The 24,877-nt window shown below is 37.2% G+C and overlaps 1 protein-coding gene across 1 annotated transcript; it reads left to right on the top strand.

Moving 5' to 3' along the window:
* Positions 1–227: 227 nt before the first annotated feature.
* On the top strand, positions 228–24,634 carry Zc3h11a (zinc finger CCCH-type containing 11A). The gene is made up of 16 exons (XM_026397237.2): positions 228–310; positions 1,995–2,114; positions 6,799–6,922; positions 8,450–8,653; positions 8,783–8,899; positions 9,116–9,196; positions 10,333–10,443; positions 11,452–11,514; positions 13,007–13,105; positions 13,946–14,014; positions 18,496–18,999; positions 19,321–19,400; positions 20,551–20,881; positions 21,371–21,537; positions 22,197–22,264; positions 22,637–24,634. The coding sequence occupies exons 1-16, from the start codon at positions 257–259 to the stop codon at positions 22,893–22,895; spliced, it is 2,451 nt and encodes an 816-aa protein (XP_026253022.2). The 5' UTR covers positions 228–256; the 3' UTR covers positions 22,896–24,634.
* The last annotated feature ends 243 nt before the right edge of the window (positions 24,635–24,877 follow it).

Below are 24,877 nucleotides of genomic sequence, written 5' to 3'. Positions count from 1 at the left end.
TAATATAATTAGTTAAAATTTGGTTTTAACAAAGTAATCTTAGGGTGATTTGGTGGAGAATGTTGCAGGAATTTACCTGAAATGTTTTAATTCATTGTCTCCTTATTTTAGGATTGTGTTTTAAAGCCGATTTCTGTGATTGAGTTGTCATTTGGAAGATCAAACCCATTTCAAAAGGATTTGGCGCTGGTCCTCGCCTTGAGGAAGCAGTGGCTTACTTCAAGAAGCCATTTTCTGGGCTAAGAATTTACCCAGCATGTCTAATCAAGGAGAAGACTGCTATTTTTTTTTCTATTCTACATGTACCAAAGTAAGTATTTATATTACTGAATCAGTTTTATTTATAGTTTCTTTAATAAATGAGGGTTTTTCATGCATCCTAAATTGCTTTTGTTTTGTTTTGCTCAACTGTTTATCTGCTGTCAGTTTTATATTAAAGAAGAATTTTATTTTTTCTCTGCATTTTATATATAACTAATTTTTCCATATTCTAAAAAAAATGAAATGACCAGTGGCACAGTCATCAGTGTTCTCTTATCTGTAATTAATCTATTCAGAGTGTCTTTGGAACTGTGGGCACTTTGATCCATGGCTTATTCTCTTTGATTTTATGTATTTTGTATTAAGTGAGTGGGTGGTTGTATTATATTTTAGAAACTATTATGGGTTGAATTTGACTTCTCCCAGATTTCTTGTGGCTAAGAATATAAAGCTATCTTTTTTAAAAAATATTTATTTTTTTTAGGTGTAGATGGACATAACACAATGCCTTTATTTTTATGTGGTGCTGAGGATCGAACCCTGGGTCCTGCCCGTGCTAGGCGAGCGCTTTACCGCTGAGCCACAATCCCAGCCATAAAGCTATCTTTCTAAATATGCTTTTGTAGCATTTTTGCTTTGTCTTTGTCCAAATTTCCTATTTTTCTGCTTGATTCTTCTGTATCTCTATTTAGATAGGTACTACTTTCAGTTATTTCTTTATGACATTCTGTGCATTTGTATGGGGTTTTTTTGTTTGTTGTTATTTTTTTTTGGTTTTTCGTACTGGAAATTGAACCCCGGATTGCTTATTGAACCCAGTGCCTCATGTTCATCTGTGCGAGGCAAGTGCTCTACCGCTGAGCCACAACCCCAGCCTCCCCAACCCCACCATCCGTTTTTTATGTTTTATTTTGAAATAGGGCCTCACTAAGTGCTTAGGGCCTCATGAAGTTGCTAAGGTTGATCTTGAACTTGAAATCCTCCTGCCTCTGCCTCCTGAGTCACTGGGATTATGGGAGTATGCCACCATGCCCAGCACATTAATGTGTTATAGTAACTTTTTCTTGAATCATCTTGATGTTGTATTTAAAATGGTAAGTTTTAGGATTGGGAGTATAGTTCTGTGGCAGAGTGCTTGTTTCCTGATGCATAAGGTCCTAGGTCCAGTCCCTAACTGGGAGTTGGGGGAGGACCTCCACAAAATAATAAGTTTTAAGCAAAGTTCTGATAATGTAATCTATTTCACAAACAGCAGTTTGCACACTTGCATTTTGTTTCAGCTAAGGTATGAAGAGAAGCTTAAATTATATTAGTTATAGATTGATTACACTTTTTTTTTTTTTTTTTTTTTTTGGTGTTGGGGATTGAACCCCAGGGCTTTGTGCATGTAAGGCAATTACTCTACTGACTGAGCCCTAGATTGATTATACTTAAGTCCTTATCTGTTAACTTTGTAATTTGCTCTCAAAAGCTGGAATTACACAAGTTAGGATGTGTGGAATGCTTTTGAAGATGAACTGTCGTTTTCAACCCTGTCTTTCATCTTGTGTCACTCAGATTGTCAGGTCAGATGAAGGATACTGTCAAGAAGGAGATTATAGTCATCCCAATTCAGTTATTTTCTGCCATACCTGTCTTCCTTACTAATTTATGTTTGTCTAGATTCTAGACTCTTTTTACCTAGGATGCCTATTTCAGTTACACATGTTCTTTATGTTCTTTTTTATTAACAGGGTGACAGCTGCCCATTCCGTCACTGTGAAGCTGCACTAGGAAATGAAACTGTTTGCACATTATGGCAGGAAGGGCGCTGTTTTCGACAGGTGTGCAGGTTTCGACACATGGAAATTGATGTAAGCTTTTGATTTGCATTACCATAATGTTCCAGTGAAATTTCTGACATTAATGCTCACTTTTTTTTAAAAATTTCTTTTATTTTTTCATTAATGCTCACTTAACAATTAAATGTTTGCTCCTTTTTTGGCGGCCTCGGTGGAGGGGTACTGGGGATTGAACTCAGGGTCACTCAACAACTGAGCCACATCCCCAACGTTGTTTTGTATTTTAGAGACAGGATCTCATTGAGTTGCTTAACACCTCAGTTTTGCTGAGGCTGGCTTTGAACTTGCAATCCTCCTGCCTCAGCCTCCCAAACTGCTGGGATTACAGGTGTGCACCACCTCTCCTGGCCAATAACTAAATGTTACAGAGCATGAATCAGTATGATTTTTCTGGAAGGCAGTTGTTATATATTTATCTCTATTTTTTGGTAACAGGGCATTGTACTCATGGCCTTATACTTTCTAGACAAACATTCTACCACTGAGCTACATCCAAAGATCTTTTTAAAATTTTATTTTGAGACAGCATCTTGCTAAACAGTTCAGCCTAGCCTCAAACTTTGAATCCTTCTGGCTCAGCCTCCCAAATAGCTGGCATTATAGGCCTGTGCTACAGTGCCCAGCTGTATTCCTTATTTCCAAACAATTACAATTACAAACTCAGGAAAATTGGAAGTACAGTATAAATCTTCATAAGCAATTCGGCAGTCAATTACTGACATTCTTGATCATTTCCAGATACTTTAAATATTTCCTTAGAAAAGGAAACAGGAAGCTATCAATGTTAGAAAATTAGCATTGATATGTTACCTCTGTTTAACCCTCAGATCCCATGCAGGTTTTGTGAGTTGTCCCAGTTATATCCTTTATGGTCGGAGCAAGTCCAGATTCAAGTGTTGCCTGTAGCTGTCATGATGCTTTAGTCTAATTCAGTCAAGAGCAGTTGCTTAGTCTTGCCTTGCCTTTTATTGGTCTTGACACTTTTTGGTCACTTATTTTGTTGAATGTTCCTTGACTGGGGTTTATTTGTATTTTCTCATTACTGAATTAAGATAGTGTATCTTTAACAGAAGTATCACAAAAGTAGTATTTTCACTGCATATCATCAGGTGGTGTTCAATTTTACTTTTCCCATTAGTGGTGTTTTAATTTGGATCACCTGATTAAAATGGTATCTGCCAGATTGTTCTTCTCAAGAAAAAAGTTTTTTAAGTTTAGAAGTTTTTGTCGGGAGATACTTTGAGACCCTATAAATATCCTGTTTCTCATCAAAAAAAATTTTTTTCCAGGTATTTATTTATATTAGTGTGAAGTCATGGTTTCATTTTATTCAATGTGTTGTATTCCGTTACTATTGTTGTTTATTTTTAATGCTCACTTTATTTTTTAATGCTCCGGAACGGGGCCTGTAGGAGCCCTTCAAGCTGACTTTTATATACTTTTCATCATTCATCATTCTTTAGAACCCTTTCTTTTTGTCTTATTTTCTGGGTTATCCTGTAATTTTCCTCCTCAAGCCCTAGAATCAGCCATTTCTCCATGATGTACTGGTTTCTTTTAGTGAAGAATGGTGTATAGAAACTAAGCTTAGGGCTATTCTTAGAATATCATTGCTTCCAGCTTCTCTTAGTGGACAGAGCTCTGGAATATATAAGTATATATGCAGATGGACATGTACATAATTAATTGTTACTTTGTGCTTATTAAAAAAACATGAGTTCACATAGATGCTTCTAGTTCCTTGATATCATAGGGTTTGGTTAGGCTTCTCTCATTAACTCTTCAAAAATGAGAAATGTGGTCCCCATTGTTCTTAATGCTTTAACTTATTTGATCAGTCCCTTAGTAAATCAATATTCTGTCACAACGTCTTCCATCCTTTCAGGCTATGACGCCACACATGAGGCTGCCCCTCTACAGGGAAACTTTTCTCATCTTGGGTTTTTTTTTTTTTTTTTGTACCGGATATTGAACTTAGGGGCACTCAACCACCAAGCTACATCCCCAGCCCTATTTTGTATTTTATTTAGAGACAGGGTCTCACTGAGTTGCTTAGTGCCTTGCCTTTGCTCAGGCTGGCTTTGAACTCATGATCCTCCTGCCTCAGTTTCTCAAGCTGCTGGGATTTCAGGCATGCACCACCAGGCCCGGATCATCTTGTTTTGACTGTAGCATACAGTGGCTGGCTCCCTCTATTACTCCATGGTGGGGAAACCTTTCCTTACCCAGCTCAGACCCCAGTATTCTACTCTGGACTAAAATCTCCCCAGTAGATGCTCTTTTCACTCCTTTGGGCTCTAATACTTTATAGTAGGCCACCCTCCCATGTGATATGCTCCTTTCCTACTTTGTACCAATTTCTCTCAGGAAGACCCAACCTTACTCAACCAATTGGATCTTTGATGCCCGTTGCATTCTGCCTACGTGAGTATAGCCTCTTCATCCTACATGGGGATCATCTGTGCACAGAATCCTTGCTCACCACTCAGACTCCAACACTGGTCAGGCCATCCTCCCATGTAGTGTCCTCTTAACCCATTGTAAGTTCCAATATCGTACTCAGGCCCCAGCATCCTGCTCTGGGCCACCATCCATTTTTTTCCCCCAGATGAGTGCCCGGTTCCCTCACGCCCATGTAATGACTTTGGACCAACATGTTAAGGTGGGATGAGGGAGAAAAAAAAGAGAGACTACATATGCAAATTGTATGCCTGTGGTCATATAACTACTTCAATTTGCTTCTAGATTTTATTTCTGAACTCCATTCTAAGCTCCCTTCCTTGCAGATAGCCAGAGGACTCACTAAATAAATTCAGAAAAATCCTACTGTATAACTTTTGCAAAGTCATGTGTAACATTGCTCCTGCAGAGTAAATAGGCACAACTCCTATGGAGAGTTATATCAGGATCTCTGTGAACAATTCTCTACAGTATTCTCCCAGCTGTGATTTTTTACAACAGTAGAGTAAGGATACACTGTTGGATCATAAGAGAAAGAGACACTGGCTGAAGCAACATGCAAGCTTGTTTGTTTTTTTTTGTGGTGGTTTTGGAAATTGAACCCAGTGCTCTTGCATGCTAGGCAAGCGCTCTACCATTGAGCCTATATGTGGATCCCTTTTTATTTTATTTTTTGAAATATGCTAAATGCCTAGGCTGACCTTGAACTTGCAATCCTCCTATGTAGCTAGGATTCCATGCCCAGCTAGCCTGCAGGTTTGTTTTTGCTTACTCCCTCCCCTGGGAGTTGCACAGAATATACTCTTTCCTCTGCAATGAAATGTAGCAACTCGTGATATTTTTGCCCAGAAAGGTCCATTATAGACTTGCTGTCCCAGGTTTTTCTTAGGGATGGCCAATAGGGTATTAGGCGCTTGTTTTCTAACATGTACCAAAATTCTAGACTCAGGAAGGAACATTATTCACCATAAACCATATTATTTGCACAGACAGTTTAAGCACAGTGAGCCTCTTCTCTCCCCCCATTATCAGTTAACTGGGGGCATTCTAAGGGCCAGATTTTCAGATGCTAGCCAAAGACCAACCATGCATACAGGCCTTTCTAGGGAGAATAGTCTCAGACCTGTTAAAATTTCTATACAGACTTAGTTGGCTGCATCTCTGAGAACTAGATTATGTGTTGATTGGTTGATGAAGATGTGACCAGAGAATCATAGGAAACTGACCCTGTATTTCCCTTAGAAGCATTGGTTTAGTGTTCACTAATTCAGTGTCTCCAGTGACTTCATAGAACATAGCTATTTAAATAATTCATGAGAATCAACAGTCTATACTTGGACCCTGTGAAATTAAACTATTACAAATGATGTTGCTTTGAACATTCCCCACATTGGTGCTGGGGATTAAACCAAGGGCCTTATGCATGCTAGGCAGATAGTCTGTCACTGAGTTACACCCCAACCCTGCAGATATTCTTCTCCCCCAGTTCTCTTTTATAACAGTGAGGTGGCTTGGAAGAATACATACCATCCTTAGTAAGTTATATGTGCCTGCCTTTGAGAAATCAAGAATGAAAAATTTTCTAAGAACCTTGAAATTACATCTTCAAATAATAACTGCAGTTCATTGACTTGATTCTGTGTACTAGGTGCTTCACATACATTATTTCATTTAATCTTCATTTAAAAAAATAAAACATTATTTAGCTACTATCACATTCCCATTTTATAGCTAAGAAAAGTGAAGTTGAGAGTATTATTTAGCTACTATCACATTCCCATTTTATAGCTAAGGAAAGTGAAGTTGAGAGGCATTAAATTGTTCTAGGTCACATGGCTAACATTAACATATATTCTTAGGTACTTACTATATTATCCTACTTTCAGGATGAGGGCAAGAAGGAAACATTAGCAGATAAACCGTACTCCTGTTCCTTCCATCTCACTACTATGTCTAAACTATGTCACTTTCAGCAACCTCTCTACTTTTTGCTAAAAATCATCTCTCATGCCTTAGATTTTTTTAAAAAATAATTTTATTTTATTTTATTTATTTGTGGTGCTGAGGATTGAATCCAGCACCTTGCACGTGCTAGGCCTGCTGAGCCACAATCCCAGCCCCTCACGTCTCAGATTTTTATACCTTGTGTTAACTTTGTCCAGAAAACAAATTACTGGATTAATACAGGATTCCCTTTGTTCTTTATTTGAAAACAATGTGTCTTTGTCTCTTACAGAAAAAACGCAGTGAAATTCCTTGTTATTGGGAAAATCAACCAATGGGATGTCAAAAACTGAACTGCGCTTTCCATCACAACAGAGGACGTTATGTTGATGGCCTGTTTCTACCTCCAAGCAAAAGTGAGATGAGTTTTTAGTTTTAAAAGAATATATATTATTAAATGAATGCCTACTATACACACTACACAAAGTACTTTTTATACATTGCCTTCTTTCAGTCTAGTGACAAAGTAGTATTATTTCCACTTTGCAGATGAGGAAACTGAACCTTATTAAGGTTAGATTATTTGTACATAGTCATAGAACCAAATGTTTCCTGGCATGCCAGATTAGATTCCTATAGCTTGCTTTAGTTCTCATTCTCTTACCAGATCCATAGAGGGGTCATATAGATTCTCAAAAGAAACTTCATTCCACAGGGGATGGCAAGTCTGGTCTTCAGTCTATTTTGTAAAACATTTATAGAATGCAGCCTTGTCCATTCAGTTACATATTTTGTTTGGCCGGTTTTTATGGTACCCCTGCAGAGTTGAATAGTTGAGACAGCAACCATATGCAAGGCCTAGAAGAGTTGGGCTCTTTATAGAAAAAGTTTGCCAACCATGCCCTAAGCTATCAGCTATAATAAAATATATATTCTCCAGAAATCTGGCATTTCTTTCCAAAGTCCCCTTTAAAGTAATTTCCATCTGGAATTATTGCCCATTAAAAAGGCACATCCAGGGCTGGGGATGTGGCTCAAGCAGTAGTGCGCTCGCCTGGCATGTGTGCGGCCCGAGTTCGATCCTCAGCACCACATACAAACAAAGATGTTGTGTCCGCCGAAAACTAAAAAATAAATAAAATAAATATTAAAATTCTCTCTTCTCTCTCTCTCTCTTTTAAAAAAAAAAAAAAAAAAAAAAGCACATCCATGACTGGGGGTATTGCTCAGTGGTTGAGCACTTGCCTGGCATGCACTAAGTCCTGGGGTTCAGTGCTCAATAATGCATAAATAAATAAACAGCCACATTTGCTATGTGATTAAAATTTTATGGCTACATCTTTTCATGTCTAATTAGGTGCAAAAAATAGGATCAGTCTTTTCTACACCCCCCACCCCCCTTTTGATGGTGGTGGTGGTACTAGAGATTGAACCCAGGAGCTCTCTACTACTGTTACATCTGCAGCCCTTATTTGAGACAGGGTCTCTCAAGCTTGCCCAAGTGACCTCAAACTTTCTAGCACTTGCCTCAGCCTCACACGTAGCTGGAATTACAGGCATGCACCACTGTACCCTGCTAGAACCTTAATTTTAAAATTAAATGGATAGAATTTGCAAACCACTGCTATACACCCAGTCTTTTGATTTATGAGTTTCCACTGTGTTTCAATATAGTGAAGAGTTATTGGCTAAAATTCCATTTTTTTTTTTTTTTTTTGTCCCTGCACGTACAAAACCTAAATGGGAAAATTAGGTTAAGAAGTCTTGGGGTTGGAGTTGTGGCTCAGTGTAGAGTGCTCACCTAGCATGCACAAGGCACGAGGCACTGGGTTTGATCCTCAGCACCACATAAATGTAAATTAAAGATATATTTTTTTAAAGTCTTGGGAAAATATGTATCAAACTTATCATAATTTTTAATTTGACTGGTTTTGTATATTTAGCTGTATTGCCCACTGTGTCTGAATCATCAGAAGAAGAAGTGAAGACGAGCCAGCTCACAGTTCAGCAGAACAAATTGTCTGTCCAGTCTAATCCCTCCCCTCAGCTGCGGAGTGTTATGAAAGTAGAAAGTTCTGAAAACGTCCCTAGCCCCACACATCCACCAGTTGTAATCAATGCTGCAGATGATGATGAAGATGATGATGGTAGGTTTTAGGTTTTTCTTTAATAAAGGCAAATAAGCAGTCAGAGTCATGTATTAAATTGTACAGAATGAGAGTTAATGCTCTAAGTCTGATTTAAATCGTAAATTTGTCCTCAATGTTGACGTACAGACCAGTTTTCTGAGGAGGGTGATGAAACTAAAACACCTACCCTGCAACCAACTCCTGAAGTTCATAATGGATTACGAGTAACTTCTGCTCGAAAACCTGGGGTCAATTTAAAGCAAGGTAAGAAGAGGCTATGTTGTTGTTGATAAATCTTTTAGCACTGTTGAAATATGTCCAGACTATTGTGATTACTTTTGAAATTCAGTTCAGTTATGGATCTCTCTATTTTCTCCCCCATACTATATAAACGTATTTTCTCCTAGTCATTCATTAAAGAAATATTTTAATGTCTTCCATGCTCTAGTTCTTCATGAGATTTACATTTTGGTTTTTCAGGGGAATGTTTAAATTTCGGAATAAAAACTCTTGAGGAAATTAAATCAAAGAAAATGAAAGAAAAATCTAAGAAGCAAGGTGGTAAGTCACAACAGTTTGGGCACAGTTTGGTTTTACAAGTATGTTACCACTTCTTGAAGCAACAGCAAAAATGAGCAAATAGATTTTGAGTCATGTGGCTTGTTTTAAGTATAACAGACTTATTTGCAGCAGTGTCTCAATGCCTAACTGTTCAGAGCTAGATATATGTAGTAACCTAAAAGAACCTGTGTATCTTGGCAAGCATAGCTCTGAAGAATACCATATAAGAACCATATTATTTATAAGTTGAGAGGGGAAAAATGGACCATCTTAAGAGAGCAAACATGCTGATCGCAGTCCTGTATTGCCAGCTATTTGGGAGGCTGAAGCAGGAGGATTGCAAGTTTGAGGCCAGTCTTAGCAACCTAGCAAGACTCTATATGAAAGTGAAAAATTAGAAGAGCTGGTGCAGTCCCGTAATCCCAGTGACTTGGGAGACTGAAACAGGAGCAGGACAGCCTCTACAATGTAGTGAGGCCCTAAGCAATTTAGTGAGACCCTGTCTCAAAATGACAAATAAAAATGGCTATGGACATAGCTCAGTGGTAGGGCACCCCTGAGTTCAATCCCCATGTCACCCAAAAAAAGAAGGCAAAAACTTCATTTTGTGATAGAAGAGTGTTTCCTTGAGAGTTGCTGGGTTTTCTTCTGGAGCTTCTCTCAATCTGGTAATATATATTTCCAACCCTAAAAGTTTTAGATAAGATGTGAAATGTAGTATATAGAGAGAAAGATGGTTGGTTCTAAGAACTATCATATTAAAGCTTATTCTATAAGAACCTTGAGTTGTGTGTAATGATTTTAGATGGAAAGGTTAAATTGATACACCTGATGGTTAATATACTTCTGAGATTAACTTTAGAATACTTGTAGCCTTACCAGTAAATAAAAGTAGGTTGAGTGCCTCATAGATTTGAGTTATATAAATTTATTTTATATTTTATTTTCACATTGTATCCAAGCCTTTCCCTAACATTACCCCATTTCACTGGGCAGACAGGTACAGAAAAGTGATTGATTTGTATCATATAGCAGTCAGTATTGAACTTAACTAGTCATAAAGACAATTTTTTTTTTATTTATGATAGCTTTATTTTCCACAAATTATTTGCCATTCTTTGACTTTCCTTATTTAGAAGGTTCTGCAGGAATTTCCAGTCTTTTACTCCAACCTCAGCCTATTCCAGGTCCCGAAAAAGAGAATGTAAGGACTGTGGTGAGGACAGTAACTCTGTCAAACAAACAAGGTAAGGTATAGGTAGATCTGAGAGTTGTTGGCCTTTTACTTTAATGCAGTCATTGGGAATGAAGAATCTTTAGGATTTTTTTTTTACCTTTTACGGATTTGCATGAAGACTTCAGTGTATTGATCAGATATAAGGATTAAAAAGAAGTACATTTGGCTCTACCATTTAAAAGGTAGAAATACTTAATTAAGCCATCCTCACATTTATTTATATTTAATTTATACGCTTACTGTTTATATTCATTCAGCTAATTTATTGGCTTCTTATTGTGGATAAAGAATTGTAATAAATGCTTTGAGTTACAAAAAAATACAAGTCTTTTCACTCAACAGTTTAAAATCTAGTAAGGAATAAATTTCAGTATAATAGGTACACTTAAATTTATGCCAAACAACCAAAAATTAGAGGAAAGAAATCTTACATGGCGGGGTGATAAAAGAAAGTTATATAATAAGGCTTATCAAAGTGCCAAAGCAAAAATAAAGCTTGGGATGGGCATGGTGGTGCACACCTATAATCCTAGCAACAGGAGGCTGAGGCAGGAGGATCACTTGTGATCCAACCTCAGCAACTTAGTGAGACCCTGTCTCAAAATAAAAAATTTAAAAAGGGGGAGGTGCTGGGAATGTTGGCTCAGTGGTTAAGCATCCCTAGGTTCAATCCCTGATACAAAAAAAAAAAAAGTAAAAAGCTTGGGCTCTGTAACCAATTGGAACATAATTTGTATTATACTTGGTTGCGTTAATAATTAAAACTGTGCTGTTGGCTTTTGTTTGGGCTGTGCATTTGACTGCTTAAAATTATTAAAATTGTTTTTTTGTTGCTGTTGTTGTTATTGTTCAATGTAATAGATTTCCTTAAGACTTGAGACCTGATTTTCAGGACAATTCTGGGGCAGGGTGATAATATACTTTGTACATGTCAGAATATACTTTGTACCCATTATTAGTAGTTATTAAGTACTGAAAACTTGGCTAGTAGTAGAGAATTCTATTTTTGGCATTTCAGGAGAAGAACCCTTGGTTAGATTGAGTCTTACTGAGAGACTGGGAAAACGAAAATTTTCAATGGGTAAGATAGATCTTGTGCATATCTTTTGTTTTTTGTTTGCGTGTTCATAAGCATGATAATCTTCTCTAAACTCAAATCCTATTGAAATTGATTTGCTGGGCCCCCTGTGTTCTTAGCTAAAAGCACTTACAAAATTTCCTCATTTTTTTATGTGTGTATTATACCTTTTATTAAAGTCAGAATTTAAAGTGTTGAAATTTTTTTGTGTGTGTGAGAGAGAGAGAATTTTTTAATGTTTATTTTTTAGTTCTTGGCAGACACAACATCTTTGTATGTGGTGCTGAGGATCGAACCCGGGCCACATGCATGCCAGGCGACTGCACTACTGCTTAAGCCACATCCCCAGCTCCTAAAGTGTTAAAATTTAATTAGATTGTTGGCCATGACCAACTTTGTAGAAAGTATTAGGTTTAAAAAACAGTGATGAATACATCATTACTTTATTATAATGCACCATCAAAAAAATAATTTGAATTTTTTTAGTTCAGAGATTTCTTATCACTGTCTTATGTACTCAAATTTTGAAACCTTGAGCCAGGCATATATAAATTTATTTTATATTTTATTTTCACATTGTGCCCAAGTCTTCCCCTAACCATTACTCCATTTCACTGGGCACACACCTGTAATCCCAACTGAGCCAGAAGAATTGTGAGTTCAAAGCCAGCCTCAGCAACTTAGGCTCTAAGCAATTCTGTGAGACTCTGTCTCTAAGTAAAATACAAAGTAGTGATGGGAATGTGGCTCAGTGGTCAAGTGCCCCTGAGTTCATTCCCAGGTACCAAAAAAAAAAGCAGAAACCTTGTCTCCATTCTGTTTTCTTCCATACTCTTCTCACTGCCCTTTCTTCAAAACTGTTCTGAACTTAGTAGCATTTCAAGTTTTCAGTCAGAAAGTGTGATTTTGATTGACTCAGTTATGCAGATATCACCCTAAGTAATTAAAAAAAAACATTTGAGTGATTATATCAAGCCTAATAATGAAATATGATATTTGATGTGAATTTGTTAAGGGTACGCTTTCAACTATTCCTCAGCACCATGAGGAAACTAGGCATAATACTGGCACTTAATAAATGCCAGCAAATATTTTATGCATTCAGCATAAACTTAGTAAAGCCTAAATAACTTTCCTAAGGTCATATTCAGATGAATTTATTATGGATTCAGCATTTGGCCAGCTAAGATTTTTTTGTGATGGTTTTTCACATTCCTGGTTCTAAACTTCAGCCTCACCAGGGCTTGTGGTTCTCCATAGGATCAGTACATTGTGTGATCAAGTATGTTAGTTACTCAGTAAATATTCTTTTATGCAATTCAGGTTTTTGTCCCTTACCTTTTCTTTCTGGGACTTTTATTCTTTCTCCAACATAGAGTTTTGGGAAGCTAGTGAACAAACATACCATGCAAATGGAGAAAACCTGTTAGAAGTAGTCATCATTGTCTCTTTTTGCTTGTATTTTTTGACCTCCACAAGTTCCCCCTGTTTGTAGGTGGTGACAATGATCCCCCATTAAAGCGGAGCCTTGCACAGAGGCTAGGGAAGAAAGTTGAAGCTCCAGAAACCAACCTTGAGAAAACACCAAAAAAAGGTAGGTATCTCTGTTTTAATACATGGTGTGTGTGTGTTGGTGTGCATGTGTATACGTGTGTAATTACCCTTGTTATAATGTTAACAGCTGTGGTTCTTCATCCTTTTGGTCATATAAATTATTATTTTTTAGTACATGCGAGGTGCTGGGTTCAATCCTCAGCACTACATAAAAATAAATAAATAAATAAAGATATTGTGTTCAAGTACAACTAAAGTGTATATATATTATATATATATATATATATATATATATATATATATATATATATATTTTTTTTTTTAAGAAATTTATTTGCATTTGCCTCTAACTACTTTGGGGGGCTTTCTTAAGAACTCAAAGCAAGTGGAGTTACTGTGTTTTTTGTTTTGGTACTGAGGATTGAAACCAGCGGCACTTTACCACTGAGCTACATCCCTAGCCCTTTTTATTTTTGATATTTGGTCTTGCTAACTTCCTTAGGACTTCACTAAGTTGCTGAGGCTGGTCTCAAACTTAGGATCCTCCTGCCTCAGCCTCCCAAGTCGCTGGGATTACAGGCGTGTATTCCCATGCCTGGTACCAAAACATTTAGAAAGTGTACAGTAACAGAATTATTTCCCTGAATTTAGTAGTTTTTGCTTTTGAGGTATAAAGAAATTTTTTGAAATTTTACAAAATGCTCTAGGGAATTCAGGGTTTATATAAGTCTGCTCTATGGAGAAGAAAAATTTTAAGACCTTGAGTTATTTTTTTTTAATTGCATTAGAACTATAGCTTAATTCATGAACTTTGAAAAAATATTTGAATATAAAAAGTCTGTGTTCAACTTTTGAGTTTGAAATTTTTGTCTTTTTGTAGTGCAAGTTTCCAAATCTTTGAAGGAGCGACTAGGCATGTCAGCTGGTTCAAATAATGAGGAAGCCACAGGTACATAAATAGACTCATAAGATGATTATGATGTGCATGATTGTATGGCATGGTAAGTACATGCCATAGAAAATAACTGGAAAAAAGTGGCTAGAAATGTGGCCCAGAGATAAAGTGTTTGCTTAGCATGTGTTAGATCCTGGGTTTGACTGACCCTAAAACTGGGAGGAGGGGAGGATCCCCCACTAAAAATACAACACCAAAATGTTAATACTAATTTTATCTGTATCTTGAGGTTGTAGGTAATTTTAATTTTTTCTCTTATATTCTTTCTATACAATAATATTTTTAAAAATTGTGTGACATAACTACATAAGATTTGTGTATACATGTACAATTTAAAGTGTAATGAAATGAACATTCATGCACTCAGCCATCCAGCTTTCTTGGATGTAGTGCTGGGAATCAAAATTAGGGCCTCATAAATGTTGGCCAAGTGCTGTACCACTGAATTATACCTCCCACTCTCCAGCATTTGTTTTTGGTTTTTGGGTTTTTGTTTTGTTTTGTTTACAAATTGCAAGATTTATATGTGTGATACGTTTTGTGTAAGTTTAACATCAGTATTTATGAATGATGATAGTCTATATTTTTCTTTTCATTCCATTAACAGATTTGAATATTAATGTTATACTAGCATCATAAAAAAGGAGTCTGACATTGGACATTCTTAATTTTTTTTTGGATAACCTAAATTTATTCAACAGAAATCTTTAGGATTTTTTTTTTTCTCTTCCTGCCTAATACATTGCAACTTCACTGAAGTGGACCTAAGTGTTTGTTCTGAACAGTATTCATTGAGCTCATTGCATCTAAGAACTTGTTTTTTTAATTCTAGAAAACATTCTTCTGATTTCTTTTGAGTATGACCTCTGCATCTTTGTTTTTGGTTTTCATATGAATGATGTTGGAACTGGGCACAGTGGCTCAGGAGGCTGGGATGAGAGGATCACCAGTTCAGAGCCAGCCTCAGCAATTTATCAAGACCCCAAACAACTTAGTGAGACCCTGTCTCTAAATAAAAAATAAAATGGGCTGTGGATGTGGCATAGTGGTTAAGCACCCCTGGGTACCAAAAAATAAGAAAAGATGTTAGAACTTTGTTCATATGCTTCCCATGTCTCTTGACCTTGTCTTTATACTTTCCATCCTTTTGTTTTTCCCCTCACCCTCTATGAACTTTGTTTGGCTTTATTTTATTTTAGATCAGGATTAACAAAATATTTTTTTCTGTAAAGTGTCATGTAGTAAATATTTTAGGCTTTGTGTTGGGTTATCTCAGTGGTAAGTGCTTTCTTAGCATGTGTGAGGCCCTGAGTTTAATCTCCAGCACTGCAAAAAAACGAAACAAAAATTATTTAAGTTTTGTGGTCCACAGTTTCACGCCATTGTAGTACGAAAGTAGCCATGTGTAATGTGTAAATGAATGAGTGTGGATTTGTTCTGACAAACTTAATTTACAAAATTAGGAGGTGGTCAGATTTGGCCTCCAGCATATAGTTTGCTGGCCTTGTTCTAAATGGCTGATTTGGGACCAGCCTCATCTAATTTTCAGTATTTAGTCTTTTGTTCTCTCATTTTTCCTTTTTTCACAGTCTAATTTCAAGTTGCTCTAGGGTTTCTGATTTGAATCTAGGATTTTGTTTTTTGGGTGCTGGGTATGGAACCCAGGACTTCATGTATACTGGACAAGTATTCTACTGAATGACATCCCCAACCCTGAATCTGTTTTTTAACATTTGTATGAATGTATTGTTTTGGCTTCATGCTTATTTTATTTTATTTTTGATGATGTTTTTCTGTAGTTAAATGGCTGGGCTAAGTTTCTTCTGTGTTCTAAAGGCGATTTTCCAAAGAATCCTCTCTTCTGAGTGGGAGACTTGATTTATGTCTGGTCAAGTAGAGGAGGTATACTAAAACACTCACCTATACGGATTGCAGGCCAGAAAGCTGGGGATCTTATTGTGGCAATTGCCACAATAAGACTTTTTTTTTTTTTTTTTTTTTTTTTTGCAGTACTAGGGAATTGAACCCAGGTGTCCTGCTCTACCACTGAGCTTCATCCCCTGGCCTTTTTTTTTTTTTTTTTGAGACAGGGTCTCTCTCAAGTTGCTAAGGCTGGCCTATACTTGTGATCCTCCTGCCTTAGCCTCCCTAGTTGCTGGGATTACAGACATGCAAAGATTTTTTTCACTTTCAGAGAAACATTTTTCCTTTTCTTGCTTTTCTCTTCCCAACTCTGCTTTTCCGTTTCATACTTGTAAAAGTCTATAATTTTTATGCCTTACTTCTCTCCAACCCTGATATCTTCATATCTTGAGTAGATTCCTCTTTTCTTTTTCTTGTCTTTTCCACTGGTGCTAGGGATTGAATCCAGGGCAAGTACTCTTTCACTGGCCCAGACTTTCCTTCTTTAAAAGGAGTAATTTGGGCTGGGTTCAATCCCCAGCACCATACACACACACAAAAAGTAAAAGGAATAATTCTCAGGAAGGTCATAACTGACTGAGCTATTCTATTGGCAGTTCTAAAATTGATTAATTAATTTCTTTGTTTTTTTCCTTTTCTCTATTTCTTTTTTCTGGTAGTAAAATCTAGGACCTCACTCAGGCTAGGCAAGTGCTCTACCACTGCCCCAGTCCTTCAATTTCTACCTTAATAGTTATCTCTGAGCCCACTGTTGCTTCTTCTCCCATCCCACCTCTATGCTGGGGATTGAACCCATGGCCTTTGCATGATAGGCAGGTACTTTGCCATTGAGCTACATCCCATCCCAGCACCCCACTTTTGATTTTCATACTAATTAAACCAAATTTCACAGTTTATTTTGGTTCTGTTGGGAAGAACAAGACTCACCTCTGCATTAACTCTTCTTTTTCCATTTTTCTTTGAATCCAGATATCTGCTTTCTGTCTTAAATTCTTCAAGATTTATACTCTACCATTGGCATCCTTTCTTATTAGTAGAGATTTATTCTAATTTTAACTTCTATCATTTCAGTGAAATTTCAACATTCATGTTGTTACTTTAAGTGGTAATTCCAAGATAGATCTGCCATCTTGAAATGGAAGAATTTATAACTGTAATTTAAAAAGCTAAAGAGCTGGGCATGGTAGCATATGCTTATAATCCCAGCTACTTGAGGCAGGGGGATTGCAAATTCAAGGCCAGCCTGGGCAACTTAGCGAGATCCTATCTCAAAAGGAATTTTAGAAGGGTTGGGGATATAGCTCAGTGGTAGAGTGCTCCTGGGTTCAGTCCCTAGTACCCAAAACAAAAGGCCCTAAACACATAATTCAGAAGCACTTTTGTGAAATTTATTTTTTAGTTTTAAACAGATATAGAATGATTGCTATATCATTAAAACTAACTTCTTCAGGGCTATTCCTCCCTCTGAAGATGACTCACATTTTTGCGTGAGTGTATTCCTTTCTTTACTCCTAAAGGTTCTCACTCTCATGTTAGCCCACATTCTCCCTTGAATGTGCCTCTGCTTTCTTAAATAACCCTCTGTCTGTGCCTTTGGTGGGTAGTGTGGGGAGAAGCTCTTGGATAGTGCCAATTTATAAGGGTTTCTCATTATTCTCATCTTGTCACCTATGTGACCTCCTTTTTATCCTTAAAAAGTATCCTTAAAATATTACTTCTTTTTGCAGCTAGGGTTGTGGCTTAGTGGTGGAGTGCACACTTAGCATATGTGAGGCCCTGGTTTTGAGCTTCAGCACCACATAAAAATAAATAAATAAAATAAAGGTATTAAAATATCACTTCTTCTGAAGTTGCCCTCAACTAGCTCCTGGACAACAGTTGACATTCTTGTTGTGTGCAGTTACCATTAGCATACTTTGGTTTTGCTGGGTTAATTATTGGTCTGTCAAACTCAAAACTACACTAGGGCAGAGGTTATATTTTGCTTTCTTATAGTTCTAGTACAGTGTCCAGTACAGGTTTATATCTTTGGATAGAAGAATTATTGCTTTTTTATTGATAAGATTTATAATAACACATTTCTTCAACTAATAAATAGTTTTCAGGTTCTTTGGGGATTAGCTTCTTAGTAGAAATACAAATCAGAAATTTTTAACCTCCTTAGTTTTCTTTGAGTGCTACTGCCTGAAATATACAGTAATCTGAATTTGTATGGAGGGGTAGGGGGTACTGCTGATTAAAACCACAGGCACTCCTTTACTGAGCCAAATCCCCATCCCTTTAAATTTTTTATTTTAAGAGATGGTCTTAAGTTGGTGAGGCTGGCTTTGAACTTGTGATCCCCCTTCTTCAGCCTTCTGAGTTTCTGGGATAAGAGGAGTGCTCCACTACCGGCCACTAATTTAAAATTGAGAGTGAAACTAATGTTATACTCTTGATCCTTTTAATTGCCTACCTAAATGATACCATTCTGTTGAACTGTCTTAATCCTAGAGTAAAGAAATCTTAAGAGATACATTTGAAGTATAATGACATGATTTTTTCTAAAACAGAGAGAGTTAATAAAGCTGGTGAAATCCATGTGAAGACATTAGAAGAAATTCTCCTTGAAAGAGCCAGTCAAAAACGTGGAGAATTGCAAACTAAACTCAAGACAGAAGTACCTTCAAAAGCTGATGATTCTATTTCAGGAACAAGAAGCTCCTCCACCATCCGAATCAAAACCTTCTCTGAGGTCCTGGCTGAAAAAAAACATCGGCAGCAGGAAACAGAGAGACAAAAAAGCAAAAAGGATGCCACTTGCATCAAGCTAAAGACTGATAGTGAAGTTAAAAAAGCAGTGGTTTCGCCACCCATAGTTATCAGCAAAGGACAATCAGAGGAACCTGCAGGTAGAACAAAGTCTATGCAGGAGGTACACATTAAGACTCTAGAAGAAATTAAACTGGAGAAGGCACTAAGGGTGCAGCAGAACACCGAGAGCAGCACCAGCTCCCAGCCTCACCCTGAGCCTGCCCCAGGGTCAAGGCGGCTACTTCGAATCACCAAAAGAACAGGTGTGTAGTGCTACTTCCCCAAATACTATTCCAGAAAAAACAGTGTGCCCCTGGGATCTTCATACAAGTTCTTTGAAAACTTTGTTCAGATAACTTTGAAAAGCACTGGATTCAAAGAATCTAAGCTATTTGTTTATAGTTGCACTGTGTAGACCTTCAATACTTTAATGTGCATTTTAAGAATTTATAAGACCAGTGGGTTTTTTAATCTCGTTTTCTTTATCATTTTATCATTATTCTCATTAACAAAAGTTTAACTTCAACTTTCACAAAGTTGCAGCCAAAATGGTAGACCTGATGATGTCTTTAATGTGAATATAGGTATGAAAGAAGAGAAGAAACTCGAGGAAGGAAGTGAAGTTGCTTCTCAGACCAGTGCTACTGGAGCTGAGGCTAATGAGGTGAGTAAATTTAAGATTGTTTTGCAGTTTTTTTTTTTTTTTTTTTATGGTGAAGGCTAGATGAATGGTAAAGTGTTTTAGTTTCAGATTATAATTAATGTCTATTTAACATTTCACTGAAACTTCAGGTATGCTTTTAATTTTCTCTGAACATTTCTTATAATTTTCTGTATGTCATGGGTGCTTAACCACTGAGCCACATCCCCAGCCCTTTTTATATTTTTTTTAGACACAGGTTCTCACTGAGTTGCTAAGTGTCTCATTAAGTTGCTGAGGCTGGCTTTGAACTTGTGATCCTCCTGACTCAGTCTCCCAAGCTGCTGGGATTACAGGTGTATGCCACCATGCCCAGCTGAGAAACTTTTCTTTTTTAAAAGAAAGAACAAGCCAGGTGCAGTAGCTTGTGCCTGTGGTCCCAGCTACTCAGCAGGCTGAGGCAGAAGGATCACTTGAGCTCAAGAGTTGAAAGCCAGCCTGGACACATAGTGAGGCCCATCTCATAAAAAGAGAAAAAGGAATTAACAAATCCTATAATTGTCCGACCCAGATGTAACCACCATTAAGTTTTTCAGGGATTTCCTTTAAGTTTTTTGTTTTATATATATGTGTGTGTGTGTGTGTGTGTGTGTGTGTGTGTGTGTGTGTATGTGTATGAGTCTATTAATGTTTAATTCATTTTTAGAACATGATGTAGAATTCTACTGTCATTTTGCAGACTCGCTTTACCATATTAGTGAATCTTTAAGAAATTTGTATTTATTGACTACATAAAAATATTCTGCTATATGCATATAATCTTTCTGGGCGCTTAGATTTTGTTTTATAAAGTAATATTTTTGTGCTTAGGTCTTTTGTAAAGGTGATTATCTAGTAGGCATTAGTATTTGACTTGGGGTCATGGTTATCTAGCCTATATAATGTGGGGTTTTTTTTTTTTTTTTTTTTTTTTTTTTTTTACTGTTTCATACATCTTCAGTTTTAACCTTTCATCTTTAGCAGCATGTTCCCTATGTAATATCAAAGAGTTTTTCTCTAGGTTCTATATCATGCTACAATCTACTTAATTTACATTTTAGCTCAATACTTTATAAATAACAAGCTTAGATTATTAGAGGTACTAAATTATTCTGTCATTTAAATTTGTTCATAGGCTCCAGATGAAACTATGGGAATTGATATCACTAAAATTCCAGTTAAGAAATGTGAGACCATGAGAGAGAAACACATGCAGAAACAGCAGGAGCGGGGAGGTTCACAAAAGGAAAAATCAGTTTTGATGCCCCTCCGGGGAGATTCAGCCTCTTGCAATACCCAAGTGGTGGAAAAACCAGTGCTCACTGCCATGTCAGGCCTCCCACGGCAGCCAACCAAGCGGCTTCCCACAAAGTCATCCCAGAAGGTGGAGGTAGAAACTTCAGGGATTGGGGACTCCATATTGAATGTGAAATGTGCAGCACAGACTTTGGAAAAAAGGGGTAAAGGTGAGTGTTTTCTTTTTTCTTTTTTTTTTTTTTTTAAAGAAAGAGAATGACAGAGAGGGAGAGATAGAGAGAATTTTAATATTTATTTTTTAGTATTTGGCAGACACAACATCTTTGTCTGTATGTGGTGCTGAGGATCGAACCCGGGCCGCACGCATGCCAGGCAAGCGCGCTACCGCTTGAGCCACATCCCCAGCCCTTGTATGTTTTGCTTTAGGACATCAAAATCACCAAGTTTGAAAACTTTGTCCAAAACTTTATAGTGCATCTTTTCTCTGGTTTTGAAGAATAGAATAATAACAGATTCAAAAGCCAGTAAAAGGGGTTGAGAATGTATATCTACATAATAAACACATGTAGTGGATCATTTTCAGTGTGGATTTATATATTTTCTTGTTACTCCTAGTACTCAAGGAATTTTGTTACTTTATTCTGAATTATTTTTATGTAAAAAGATTTTTCTAGCTATTAATATTTTCTCTCTTATAGCTAAACCCAAAGTAAATGTGAAGCCATCTGTGGTTAAAGTTGTTTCGTCTCCCAAATTGGCCCCAAAACGCAAGGCAGTGGAGGTGCACCCTTCTGTCATTGCAGCTGTGAAGCCACTCAGTTCTAGTAGTGTCCTGCAAGAAAGCCCAGCCAAAAAAGCAGCTGTGGTAAGTAGAAGTTCCACCTTAGCGGTAGGTACTATATACTATGTGGTAGAAAAAACAAACTCCCCATAGTGTTCTGCCTATATCTATGTTTAACACTTCCTGCCATTTCCTGAGCATTTAGGTTGTTTAGGTTGTTACTCTATTTTAAATTTACAGTTTTTGTAATATTTACAGATATTTGTGAAGTATGGGAGGACAAGATTTTTAAAAGCCAGTTTTCAGGTGGCAAGATATATGATTTCCTTGTACACTCAACCTTTGGATTATTGATTCTTGAATTCCCAAGTTTACATAATGATAACTGTTATGCTGGGGCTGAACCTCAGTAGTAGAGCACTTACCTAGCATGTTCAAGGCCCTAGGTGCCATTCCTAGCATCATGAAAAAAAAGAAGGATGGCCACATGAGGTGGCGCACACCTGAAATCCTAGCTACTAGAGAGACTGAAGCCCAAGGATCCCAAGTGTGAGGTCAGCATGGGCAATTTAGCAAAACCTTGTTTCAAACTAAACAGCAATGGGTAGAGCACTTGATGAGCATGTGTGAGGCCCTGGGTTCAGTCCCCAGTACTGCAAATAAATAATAGAAGAATGATAGTTATGAATATGCTCAAATATAAAAACCTGTCTTTTCCACTGAATTACCTTACTCTTTTGTAGGCTGTTGTCCCACTCCTCTCTGAGGACAAACCAATCACCATGCCTGAGACAGAAAAACCTAGAGACAGGTAATTCTTCTTAACCAAACTCTAGGCCACTGTTGTTTCTACTCTATCAAGAATGATATGGATAAGTAACTTAAGTTTTTACAGTTTAGCCCCATCTAAACAAATATGAACTTCAAGTTAACTGCAAGAAAGCATGAAATTCGGGATTGCTGTTCTCCATTGGTGCCACATTATCTAGAAGATGTTTTTCATACCTGGCTAAATTATACTCAGAACTATGAAAATGCTTTGTTCCAAAACAGTGAAATCATTTATTCTTTGTGTCCTCAGAAGTAATTTTTTGCTAACTCTGTATTCCTGAGACCTGTGGGTGAGCTAACCATTGAAAACTGGCACAATTAGTTCTGATAATCCCTTCTATTTTTCTTACAGTTTTGTGCTGCCTCCAACCCAGTCCTCTTCAGATTCCTTACCCCCAGAAGTATCTGGCCCTTCCTCATCCCAAATGGTCACGAAACCTCGCCGGCTCAGCTGTGCCTCAACAGGAAAGCCCCCACTCTCTGTGGAGGATGATTTTGAGAAACTAATATGGGAAATTTCAGGAGGCAAATTAGAAGCTGAGATTGACCTGGATCCTGGAAAGGATGAAGATGACCTTCTGCTTGAGCTCTCAGAAATGATTGACAGCTGAAGGTGGTAGTGAGAACACTTAAAAAAAAAAAAAACTCACCAAAAAACTGGACTTAGTTTCATCTATTGTATCTATTTTAACATTTACCTGAAGTGATCATTTCTTTAGTCTCAAATTTGCCCCAAATCAGAAGTATACCTCTGAATTATCTGTAATGTGTCCTGGATTCTTTGGGGTCAGATTTTTTCCAGTCCCTTGATAACCATTTTTTTTCCCCACATCATTTAGCATCCTTGAGAAAAAAAGTTATTTAATACTCTTTTCTCCACAAAAAAGAGACTGAGGGAGATCCAAGTGAAAAGGGTGCAAGAGAACCTAGTGACTCCTTGAGGTGTTTGTCAGTTTTGGCTGTTTTCCTTTTTGTTGTATTCTTTCTTTTATGTTTTGTCTTAATGTACTTAATATTATCTAAGTTTGGACGAAGACAGCTGCTACCATTGTGGACCAAATTTCATGCTACCACTAAACAAAAAACCCCACTCACTCTGTGTTATATTGTATGTCTTTTTAAAGGTATTTGGAGATACAACTAAGCTTTAAAGAGGGCTGAGCAGCTCAAGAAACCTGAAATACGGACATAACTCTTTGGACCTGATTTTGATGCTTCAGCTGCTCTGTAAGCCTCTGAAGAGCAATAGCTAACTTATTATTACTGTAATTTTTTTAAAGGCTTTAAAGTGCCTCAGGGGTCCTCTGAAACTAATTTTCTACTTGGGATTCCCTGGATTCTTTATAAGAGATGGTAACATGATTAGAGGAATTCTTTTTTAGTATGAAAGTTGTCCCTTCTTCAGTACTTGCCTCCTGTTGGCATTGAATTATCACAGGGACAAAAATTGGTTAATTTTTTATTTCTAACTCTCCTAGCAAGCTCCTCTTGCCCAATATTTATTTGGTGCCCTTTATGCACCACAGGATTAAAAAAAAAAAAACGAACTCATTCAAGCTGCCAATATTTGTCTACGGACCGTAGCAGTACACTGAATTGTACTGTAGCAGGGATATTGAGATGCTCTGGGGGTGTATTGTATGCCTTCCAGTTTTCTTCATTTCCGAATTGAATTTTCTTTTCTTGATGTTGGTCTCCTTCATATCACCTCAAGGTTTAGACTTGTGAAGGAACAAGAATGATGAGGATGAGAGTCTTGAAAGGAGACATATTGTACATAATCTGAAGGAGGAGAAAAGAAGGACTTGTCCATTTTGATACTTTGCTGTAGGTGGCCAGTTTTGTTTCTCAAAGGGAAATCTGAACCACCTGTCACGTTGGCTCCTAAGGAACTGCTGTTGTAAGCGGCTCATCAAGAGTTGAACTTCATATAGCCTTGTTTGGGAATATGGAAAAGGAAGAAAGCCACAGGACTGCTCATTCAGTCTTGGGAAGATCTGGATGATTCTGCACAAGCAAAAATGACTTGAAATTTATGTATAGACACACCTCTACCAATCCATCTTCAGCTGACTGAATGTTGTATGATAGCCCTTCTCCAAAGCAGGGGTGGAATGTTGCGGTTTCACCAGATTTTATAAACTCATTTCATTTTTGGAATCAGCTGATTCCAGATCCTTTTTGTATATATAACCTTTATTCTTTTTCTTTTTTAAAAAATAATTCTGTTTCATATTTAAAGCCCTTGTATTAGTCGATGATTCATGTTCAGCATTATTTGAACCATTTGCCATTATAGAAAGAGAAATACTTATTTGTGTTTTAAATAAAACTGGTGTAGGAAAGTCTTGACGTGAGTTAAGTAGTCTTACATCACTTCACCTAGCTCTGCCTTGATCAGAGGCCCCCAGTCAGAGTGTTACTGACCCTTTGTTTAAGTGCTTCAGTTTCTGTTTGGCTTTAGAAATCATGCAAGAACAGATCTCCAGACTTACCCTTAAATGCACTATTTTAGTTGTATGTTTTAGGTAAGAATGCATATAATTATATGTAAGGATTCTTTCTGACACTGACAATTGGTCCTTATCATTGT

This window comes from Urocitellus parryii, chromosome 9 (genome assembly GCF_045843805.1).
Source record: "Urocitellus parryii isolate mUroPar1 chromosome 9, mUroPar1.hap1, whole genome shotgun sequence".
Taxonomy (NCBI): Eukaryota; Metazoa; Chordata; class Mammalia; order Rodentia; family Sciuridae; genus Urocitellus; species Urocitellus parryii.
The sequence above is the reverse complement of the archived record's forward strand: the minus strand, read 5'-3'. Positions and strand labels throughout refer to the sequence as shown.

Coding starts and splice junctions, on each gene's coding strand:
- Zc3h11a (XM_026397237.2), top strand. CDS start 257: ATGTCTAATCAAGGAGAAGACTGCTATTTTTTTTTCTATTCTACATGT. Junction 21,538..22,196: donor CAGCCAAAAAAGCAGCTGTG/GTAAGTAGAAGT, acceptor ACTCTTTTGTAG/GCTGTTGTCCCACTCCTCTC. Junction 22,265..22,636: donor ACAGAAAAACCTAGAGACAG/GTAATTCTTCTT, acceptor TTTTTCTTACAG/TTTTGTGCTGCCTCCAACCC.